Source organism: Lepidothrix coronata, unplaced genomic scaffold (assembly GCF_001604755.1).
Source record: "Lepidothrix coronata isolate B3197 unplaced genomic scaffold, Lepidothrix_coronata-1.0 Scaffold189, whole genome shotgun sequence".
Lineage (NCBI taxonomy): Eukaryota > Metazoa > Chordata > Aves > Passeriformes > Pipridae > Lepidothrix > Lepidothrix coronata.
The window spans coordinates 1,797,320-1,807,837 of record NW_016690369.1 but is presented as its reverse complement, the minus strand read 5'-3'; the positions used below and the strand labels follow the sequence as shown (position 1 = coordinate 1,807,837).

General features: G+C 53.7%; 1 protein-coding gene across 1 annotated transcript in view; it reads left to right on the top strand.

Moving 5' to 3' along the window:
- The window catches only part of KSR2 (kinase suppressor of ras 2), a 96,396-nt gene that overhangs the window by 75,540 nt on the left and 10,338 nt on the right, over positions 1-10,518 (top strand). Inside the window, exon 11 of the mRNA XM_017831321.1 lies at positions 7,341-7,437. Within this exon, the coding sequence (XP_017686810.1) occupies positions 7,341-7,437 (97 nt within the window). The remainder of the gene's footprint in view (positions 1-7,340; positions 7,438-10,518) is intronic.

The following is a 10,518-nucleotide window of genomic DNA, read 5'->3' as shown; positions in this document are numbered from 1 at the left end:
CTGCTCGGCCAGCGGCGCCTCTGGTGCTGCTCTGGTGGAGGGGGATCAGGGGAAGGGTCTGTTCTGGTGCTGCTCTGGTGGAGGAGGATCAGGGGAAGGGTCTGCTCTGGTGCTGCTCTGGTGGAGGAGGATCAGGGGAAGGTTCTACTCTGGTGCTGCTCTGGTGGAGGGGGATCAGGGGAAGGTTCTGCTCTGTGTTCTAAGGGGGTTTCAAACTGCCATAGTTCTATTTTGGCTGTAGTTTCTCAGGGAAAGTCCTTCCCGAGGCGCTTTGCCAGAGAGGAAGGGATTTAACTGGAGTTTGAGGGAACACCTGGGATGAAGTGCCCTGCTGAGACACCGTCCCACCAAGGCTTCCCACTCATGCCAGCTCTTCCCTCTGCTGTTCAGTGACATCTGAGCATCATCCCTTGTTTTTTCTGAGCACCCTCAATCCTCTTTCTGGGGCCCTTCCTTAATTTTTCTGAGCACCCTCAAAGCCAGGGATCCTCTTTTGGGCCATTCTTTATTTTTCTGAGCACCCTCAATCCTCTCTCTACATCCATGCCTTATTTTTTCTGAGCATCCTCAATACCAGAAATCCTCTCTAGGCCACTCCTTATTTTTTTCTGAGTACCCTCAATCCACTCTACATCCATGCCTTATTTTTTCTGAGCATCCTCAATGCCAGGGATCCTCTCTAGGGCCATTCCTTATTTTTTTCTGAGCACCATCAAAGCCAGGGATCCTCTTTGTGGCCATCCCTAATTTTTCTGAGCACCCTCAATGCCAGGGATTCTCTCTAGAGCCATTCCTTATTTTTTTCTGAACACCCTCAATGCCAGGGATCCTCTTTGGGGTTGGGAAGAGCTGCTTGTGAAGGAACTACATGCTGGCATCCTGCCTAACCAAGAATCAAATCATTCCTGTGAAAGCATCATTAGTTTTTTAATAATAATTATAATTGTTATTACTATTGCAAAGTGGAGTTGGGTTCTAGCGAATCCAAAGATTTGCTTCATCCCCCTCTTCAAAAGAAGGGGGTTTTTTTAAATTTCCTTTCTTTCCTGTAGTTCAAATAGTTCAAAATGGCAGGAGGATCAGGGCACAGGGAATATTTAAGGCTCCTTCAAAGGCAAGGAGGTCAAAGAGCCTTTCACATCCCCGTGCACCTCTTGGAGCCCGTTCCAAGGGTATCCTTTCCAAAGGCAGCGAGTGGCCGAAGCATCGAGTATTTCTGGCTGAGTTGTTTGCCAGCAGGGCTTTAGCCAAGCCACAGCACTCACCTGTCCCCCAGCTCTTCCCCCTGCAGCTGGAGGAGAGCTCGTCTCCTCTGCCGCTCTCCCCCTCAAATAAAAAACGCCTGCAGTTGGCTTTTTCCTAAATAGCTTGTTTTTTTCCGAAGCGACGATGGAGTTGGAGCGACTTTTCGGGGAGGCTGATCCCCCTCCTCCTCCTCCTCCTCCTCTCCTCCCTTCCCCCTCCTCGTGCAGCCCTCGTGGCTCGGCTGTGCCGGCTGCAGTTATCTCCCGTGCCAGCTGCTGGCAGGAAAATTCTGCTGCCTAAGTAATATCCGTCAAAAGCCGGTGCTTCCATCGGGAGATAGCGGGAGCGGGATGAGGGATCGTCTCTCCGGGGCTTTTCTGTTTCCCTGCTCTGGTTTCGCCCTGCAGAGGCTGCTCCGTGAGGAGCAGGAGCCGGGTCTCTCCGAGCTCCAAGGTGGGGGGATCTGGGCTTTGCCATGGCCAAAAGTGTCGCTCGTGGCAGGTCATGAATTCCCTGTTTTCCCGCTGGGGTTGCTTTGGGAGACTTGTGTAAGGGTTGAGTTCAGAGCTGGAGTTTGGTGGGACAAGTGTTTTCACCCCAGAGGCTCTGGTGGATCTTGGTGCTCAGCATCAGCATCTGCAGGTTTGGGTCAAGAATTTTGGGGCACTGAGCTGCTGCTGCTTTCAGGGAATCACAGAATCATTTGGAAAATGATCCTTCAGATCATCGAGTCCAACCCTCAGGTTGGAAAAGATCCTTAAGATCATCGAGTCCAGCTGTTCCCCCAGCACTGCCAAGGCCACCACTAACCCATGTCCCCAAGGGCCACATCCACATGGATTTTAAATCCTCCAGGGATGGGGACTCCAACCCTGCCCTGGGCAGGACAACTCTTTCAGTGAAGTCATTTTCCCTAATATCCTAGTTTTTCCGCCCTGGTCATGGTCCAGTGAAAATGGAGGGTGCTTCTGAGGGTCTGAGGAGGAAGGAAAGCACACGTTGCCTTTGTTTGAAGCAACAGGAACGGGAGGAAAGGCAAGTCCATGCTTGGGATGGAAAGGAGAGGACAGTTGTTGTCCTGGGGCTGCAACATTCCCATGCTAAACCCCGGGATGCTGGATATGTGTGGCTCAGAGGAGACCTGCTTCACTTCACCTGGAGGTTTTAGTGGTGAATCCCAGCATCCCTCAGGGGACAGGGGAACCTGGAGACATCTTTGTCCTTAGACTGAGACCCAATGAACTCATTGCAGCTCCCGCTGGGGTGATCCCGGTGTCCCTGGGGTGATCCCAGTGTCCCTGGGGCGGTGTTTGGATGCAGAGGGTTTGGGGAGCTGGAGGTGGATGGTGCCACTGCAGGGAGGACGTGCCTCCAGGGGCTGAGATTCCCTGTCAACTTAGAGGAAAACAAAGCCTAGGGGATAAAAATTCCCCCAAAGCTCTCCCTTTTTTTACTGCTCTTCCAGCCTCGTTTGATTTCCCGTTTCGTGAAACGCGCCGGGAGCTGCCGAGATGCAAAAGCACAACTGCCAGACGCCTCCGAAAGAGAAAAACAAGCTAATGTATGGAAAGAGCTTCTTGAAAACTTCCCAAATAAGTCAGGAAGGGGCAGACGTGTGCAGCACTGCTTTTTTTCCCTCTCTGCCACGGCTAGTCCTGCTCCAATGAAATTAAATAAGTCCCAGCTCAGTGGTTCCTGTTGCTCTATCTTTCTTAATATTCCCCAAAGGTTCCCTTTTTTTCTGTGAAATACTAAAAATGAGTAAACTGGTGGCGAGTGTGGGAGCATCCGAGCAGCCCCTCCTCGGCTCTGTCTTTCCTCCAGCACAGACGTAACCTGCCAGCAGAGGTATTTTTATATTAAAGCACTTCTTATTAATTCCCCCTCTCTCTCCTGTCTCCCCTGGGTGTTCAGTGCCGACTGTCACCATGGAATCGGAGCTGGCTCCCCATAAATCCATAGGCGGGCAAGGAATGAGCTTCCTGGGCTCTGGCATTTGTCACTTCGGGGTGTTCCAACGAGCCCGGTGGATTTAACGGGCGTTTGTGGGGATGGTTGGGCAGGGGGAGGAAAGCACAGAGCGCCGGGGAGTAACGGCAGCGAGCTGGAAGGGATCCCTCCTCCAGGCCAGGCTGAGGCTCCAACCCTGGGGAAATGCTGGCCATCGATGTAGAGGTGGTGGCCATCAGTGTTGAGAGGATGGTTACCAGTGTAGAGATGGTGGCCATCAGTGTAGAGATGGTGGGCATCAGTGGAGAGGTGGTGGGCATCAGTGGAGAGGTGGTGGGCATCAGTGGAGAGGTGATGGCCACCAATGTAGATGTTTTGGCCACCAGTGTAGAGATGGTGGCCATCAGTGTAGAGGTGGTGGCCACCAGTGGAGAGGCAATGACCATCAATGCAGAGGTGGTGGCTATTAGTATAGAGGTGGTGGCCATCAGTGTAGAGTCCATGGCCATCAGTGTAAAGGTGGTGGCCACCACTGTAGAGGCAATGACATCAATGTAGAGATGGTGGCCATCAACGTAGAGGTGCTGGCCACCAGTGTAATGGTGGTGGCCATCAGGGTAGAGGCGATGACCAGCAATGTAGAGGTGATGGCCACCAGTGGAGAGGTGATGGCCATCAATGCAGAGGTGGTGGCCATTAGTATAGAGGTGGTGGCCATCAATGTAGAGTCCATGACCATCAGTGTAAAGGTGGTGGCCATCAGGGTAGAGGCAATGACCAGCAATGTAGAGGTGATGGCCACCAGTGAAGAGGTGATGGCCACCAGTGTAGAGGTGACAGGCATCAGTGTAGAGATGGTGGCCATCAGTGTAGAGATGATGGCCATCAATGTAGAGATGGTGGCCATCAGTGTAGAGATGGTGGCCACCAGTGTAGAGGTGATGGCCATCAGTGTAGAGATGGTGGCCATCAGTGCAGAGGTGGTAGCCATCAATGTAGGGGCAATTGCCATCAGTGCAGAGGTGATGACCACCACTATTGCAGAGCAGGGGTAAAGCCCCCCAGGGGATGGCAGACGGCCGAGGCAGTTTTCACGTCGAACAGCAAGAACACCAAGAGGCAGCGCTCCAGCTCTTCCTCACTCATCCCTCCCAAATCGTTCCTCTGCGAGTCACCTTGGCTTTGCTCCCGTTGCTGATGCCTTCAGCCCACGTTGGTAAATGCAGAGTGTTTATAAAGCAATTTGGGATTTGGCTTGCTTGGCTGAACACTTCAGAAACTCATTTCGAGTCGAGAGTTGCATCTGCAGCGGGATGGGGCCGGGACTGTCCTGGCACCAGGGAAGGCTGAGAGCCGTGCCCGCGCCATGGGCCGGGGTGGAGAAGGACCTTTGCATCTCCCTGAGCCAGCTGGATGGGCTGTCCCTGCTGCCCCTCGGCTCTGGATGGGGTTTGATGTGCCACCAACCTGCCTGCTCCGCCGACAGGTGGGACGGAGAAGTTTGGGAGGAGAACACAAGTTGTTCCTTTCTGAGCGCGCTCTTCAGCGGTGAATGAACCGGCACCCGCCTCGAGATGCAAATCTCCTGCCTTTGTTCGTGGCCCTGTGATCCTCAGCCTCCGGATGGTGCCTCAATGCCCCCGTGGAGCGCGGAGCTCTCCGGGCGGGAAGGCGGGAGAGGATTCGCGTGCCCCGCGCTTTGTTCCCGCCGCTGCCGCCCGAATGGGGAGCGATTGAACGGCAGGCGAGGAACGAGGAGAAGCGAAATTGTTTGGCTCTGCCATGAAAAGGTTCTGCAGGTGGTGGCTGAATGGGCTCAGGTGCTGCATAATAGGTATCAACCGGGCTTTATCTCTGCGTTGGCAGCTCCTTATCCGGCAAGAAAACACCAATGTGCCGGCGCGGCGGTCGCCGGTTGAATTAATTCGGAGCGGTTATTCATTGAGGGGAGGAGAGGAGCACCTGGGTTGCCTTGGAGGCTCTCCCGGGGTCTGAGGAGCGGTGGTGACACGTCCCATGTGGTGGTGCCACCACCCCGGGGCTGAGCGGTGGCCGCTCTCCCTGTGCCGGCGCTTGTGCCGGCTCCATCCGCTGCCTCCTTTAATGCCATCCCTCCATAAATGAAGTGGAGAGATGGGAATCTCATCAGTCAAGGGCTGCAGGCTCCGCTCTCGGGGTTATCTCAGCAGCTCAGATAGGCAGAAATTTGAGGATTTTCCTCTAAACAACCCTTTGCCAGGAAAACAGCTGATCTTAACTCGCTTTAGGGCTGAAATCGAGCCCGGTTCCAGCACTAATCCACTCACTGCATTTACAGATGTCAATTTGGGACCAATTCAGACCACGAGCAACTCGCTGCAATGGTTTCCTCTGGGGGAAAACAAGCGTTTGCCGGGGAATGGGGAGGGCTGGGGGAACTCCTCTGGGTGCAGGCAGATCATGGAGGTGGCTGTTGTGTAGCAGAGCTTAAAACTTCACGGGTTTACGTGCAGGAAAATACACTGTGGCGGAAGGAGAGTTTGTGCCTGTCGTTATTTTGCACCCTCTAATTCCGGTTGCAGAAACCCGAAGGGTTTTATCACTGATTTCCAAGCAGGAGTTTGAGTGCTTGGATCCTAATCTTCAGCAAATTCACATTTGAGTGCAGCCCAGCTATTGCAGAAGATAGGGAGCGACTGGTTTAGGGGGAGATCGTGTTTGGAATTGCGGTTGCCTCAGGTCTGCATCCAGCTGGGGTGCTCAGGGACGTGCTGAGACACCTGAACAGGGAAAACCATCCCTGAGGAAGCAGCTGCTGCCCTAAAATCCCCACTACTTGTGTCCAGCAAGGCTATTTCCAACACAGCCAGTGATGAAATACTTTGGAGGACGCTGTTGTCTTTCCAAAACCCATGAGATATGGTCCTGTTCCTGCTTTGCTGCTTGACCTGAAAATTGTGCTCTCTGCCCATGGAGGGATGTGGAGCTTTTGGCTCAGGAGCAGGAGGGACCTTTGTGCTCATAATCTTCTGAAGTTTGGGTTTCTTCTGGGTTTTGTAGGCTCATGGAATGGTTTGGGTTGGAAGGGACCTTAAAGCTCATCTCATTCCACCCCCTGCCATGGGCAGGGACACCTTTCACTGTCCCAGGTTGCTCCAAGCCCCGTCCAACCTGGCCTGGTGTCCCTGCCCCTGGCAGAGAGCTGGAACTATACAGCCTTAAAGGTCCCTCCCAACCCAGCCATTCCATGACTCTATTCCATGATTATTTTCATCCAAAAAGGGCAAACCCCGTTATTTTCCAGGGGACAAATCCAGCCCAGTGCTTGGCATTCCCGGGGCTGCAGGAACTGGGCGAGGGCAAAGCTGGGGGAGAGCAGAGGAATGAAACCCTGTAACTTTTAATTTGGTAACCAGAACAGAAGCAAATTAACAGCTGCGGGCGCTGAAGGCTCTGTAACGAGATGTGTGTCGGGCACTTGATTTCCCAGGCACAGGTATCCAGTCTCTTCCTTCCAAAGTTGCCCGTAATGAGCGTGGGTGGATACAGAAAAGCAAAAAAGCCCTTTTTTTGTGGGCGGGAGTCGAGGCAGCATCCACCCACGGACTCCATTATGATATTCAAATGTCAATATATTTTTAATTGGTTTATATCCCCCCCTCCCCCCCCATCCAGCTGCCTTTGGTAATTAAGGCTCTGTAAATAGATTTTACTGTAATTGGTACGAGAAGGAAAATTGGAGGACATTGTACAGTGCATCGGGTTGGGCTGTTCTTTTTTTTTCTTTTTTTCTTCCCCCCTCCCTGTCTTCCCTCTTTTGACTCATGTTACATCTGTGAGCATTGTATCCTCTGGGGGGGAAGAGGCGGGGGAGCCGTGGCCAGTTTTGCACAAAAAACTCTGGAGCGAGAGGCCCAGGTGGTTTGCTCATGGCTGGGACACGGGGAAGAAAGAGCCAGGAACCAGCCCAGGATACCCCTGATGGTGCTCAGCTCCAGCACCAAACTGGGGAGACCCCCCAATTTCCACACTGGATTCCACCTGCCTCGAGATGTGGCCAAAGCTCTTGTGATTGTTTATAATTCCCAGCCGCTGTCTGTTGTCATTTGGGGACGTTTCTTGCCATTAACTGTGTTTTTTCTCTCTCCCTCTCGCTGTTCTTCCAGCCTGTGCAAAGGACGGACTCTCTACTCGGTGGTGAGAGACGCCAAAATCGTCCTGGACGTCAACAAGACGAGGCAGATAGCACAAGAGATCGTGAAGGTACCGTGTGGTGGGGGCAGCCTGGCACTGGGGGGGGTCTGCATCCAGCCCAGATCCCGGTGGGATCACCCTGGGCAGTGGGAGAGAAGCAGCCAAGGGTTCTGGGCAGGATGGCCCTGCTTGGCTCTAAAATCCAGGTCTCCTCAACTTCCCTCTCGTGCTTTGTGTGGCACCAAGGCCTCCATGGGGTCCCCGTGACTGGGGCTCATCCTGGTCGCTGCTCCTCTTCCCTCTTGGAAGCACAGGCCTTGGAGCCCAGCTTTGCTCTGGGAATGAGTTGCTGGTTGGATATTCCTGTCCTCTTGTAAAAGAAAGTAATAACCACGGAATTCCAGAATTGTTTGGGTGGGAAGGGACTTTAAATCTCATCTCATTCCACCCCCTGCCATGGGCAGGGAGACACCTTCCACTAGCCCGGGTTGCTCCAAGCGCCATCCAGTCTGGCCTTGGACACTCCCAGGGATGGGGCAGCCGCTTTCCTGGCCACCTGTTAATAATTCCTGCTGTTAATAACCTGCTGTTGGTCCGAGGTTTCCATGTCTCCACGGCAAAAGCATTCCCAGAGCCCGGGCTCCCGGCGGAGCCAGCGCCGTGGTGCCGGTGGCAGGACCCTGTGGTGCCACGAGGCAGAGCACACGTACAGTTCTGAGACCTGAAAAAGCTTCTCCTCTCCCAGAGATGACTCAAAGAGCATCTTTGACACTTCAGGCGTGACACCGGGAAGGATCCTCACGTGGCAGGGTGGAGTGGCTGGGAATTTGGGTCCTGAGCCATCACAGCTCCCCAGAAGGTGTCTGCCACGGCCCCTGTGCCCCAGAGGTGTTGAGCTGTCTGCCAGAGTTGGGTTGTGCTCTGATTCCAAGCCTGTTTATCACCAAACGATACCAAAAGTATTTGGCACATGTCCCACCCTGTGCCCCGCTCAAGGTCAGCCAACACCTCCACCCCAGAGCCCAGATCAGCTGGGGCTGAGCTCACATTTAACATATTTCTATTGGGGGGGGGAAATAAAAATAAGGTTTTCTGGCAGCTCTTCACCCCCCTTAAATATTCAAATCTGTGTTATAAACCAGAGTGTGCAGATCCTGCAGTAGATCCTGCATGGTGCCATCCCCTGGACGGTGCTTAGGCTGGCTCTGATTGCCTATTTTGCATTTTATTTACACCCAGATTCAGCCAAGAGCAGATTGTTTCTAAGCTTTTTAATTTCAATTCCTCAAATTCTCCTGAAGTCTCTGGCAGGGGAGCCCAGCCTGAACCTCTTTGCTAAGCCAGCATTGCAAGGGGTGTCTCAGAGCCACGGCCTGAGCTGGGGGTGTCCGAGGCACCAAGAGCCTCTTTCCTTTTCATTTCTACTTCTGGTCCATATTTTCCTCTTTTGAGATCTGGATTTTTCCCACTGAGGCATCACATAGTTTGGCCTCATATTTCCCCCCCCTGACTCGTGCTCAGGGCTCTCACCTCCTGGGTGTTCCCAGAGGGAGATTCTGGCTCTGTTCAGCCCCTTTCTCTGGGCGGGTTCATTGCTTGGTGTGGGTTTTTTGAGGACGAGGATGAGAGCGTTGCCTCCTGCAGCTGGTGTGTGTTAGGGACAGCTTGGCAACCTCAAACAAGGGGTGTCTTGGAGCCACAGCCTGAACTGGGGGTGTCTGAGGCACCAAGAGCCTCTCTCCATTTCTACTTCTGATCCATATTTTCCTCTTTTGAGATCTGGATTTTTCCCTCTGAGGAAACACCTGAGGCCTCATATTTTTCCCCCCTGACTCGTGCTCAGGGCTCTCACCTCCTGGGCTTTCCCAGAGGGAGATCCTGGCTCAATTCAGCCCCTTTCTCTGGGCAGGTTCATTGCTTGGTGTGGGTTTTTTGAGGATGAGGATGAACCTCAAACTCTTTGTGGTGCTGAGAGGCACCACCAGCAATGGGGGATCCTCACCAGGTCGGTGAGATGGAAGCACCACCATGGAGAACATCAGCACCATCATCACCATGAAGCAAATCAGATGTGGAGCTGGCTGTACCCCCGACAGCATTCCTGTATCCCTGCATTCCTTCTCCTTGGAAGGACGGGATTGGGTGATCCTGTTTCAATCTGCAGGGCACAGGGACTTTGTGTCCAGTCCAGGTCCCTGGAGGAATTAGCAGAGGTCCAAAGGCTCAGCTGGGTGCTGAGGCCGTGCTCTCCCTGTGCTCCAGAGGGAATTTCAGGCAGAGGGAATTTAGGACCAGCACAGTAACAGTCGTTTTGTTGCAGAAATAATTCTGAGAGGATTTCTGAGGCTGTCACTGGAGAATGACTGCTTGTTTTGGAGACACAGATCAACCCTCTGAGTGGGTGGTCACGCGTTCAATCCTTTCTCTCCGTGCAAAGACTGAGGGAATTTAAGGCAGGGGAGGTCCGTGACAGCCCTGGCACTGTGCTGTGACCCAACCACTGTTGAAGGTTCCCAGCCTTCCCACCTCTCCACACCGACTTCCAGCAGATGTTAAGGATGTTTTGGTGGCCTTGGTGTGGAGAAGCAAAGGAAAAGCCCAACACCTCGGTTTGGGTGGGCTTGGGCCTGCATTGCCCAGAGGAGCTGGAGGCTTCGGCTCTGCTACCCCATCACAGCAGTTGTTTGACTTTATCCTTTGAATCCTGGTATGTGATGGAAGAGCTGTTAAGCTGATTGGATTAGTGCGTGCAGGGGCTCTCCTTATCCCGGGATTCTCCAGAGGCGAGAGTGGATTTATCCGGGGATGGATGCCGGCAGAGGGAGCTGCCTTTTCACACACGCCTGGCAGCCGAGCAAAGGAAGGCGTTCCTGGGCCCGGAGCGTTTTCTCCCGGATCATCCCAGGGGTGAGGGTGGCAGGGCTGGAATCTGCAGTGGGATCTCCGTGGAGCGAGGTGAGGGATTTGGGTTTGGCTCAAGGCCTGGGCTGTGTCTGGTGGCCACGTGGAGATGAGTTCCCACCTGGCTGGGTGAGCATGGGAGCAAAGTCCCTGCTGCTGCTCCGTGCTCCCAGCACCCTCAGCCCACGGGAGCATCCCCATGGAACTGGGATCCACCCTGTCCCACGGATGCTCCTTGCAGGAGAAACG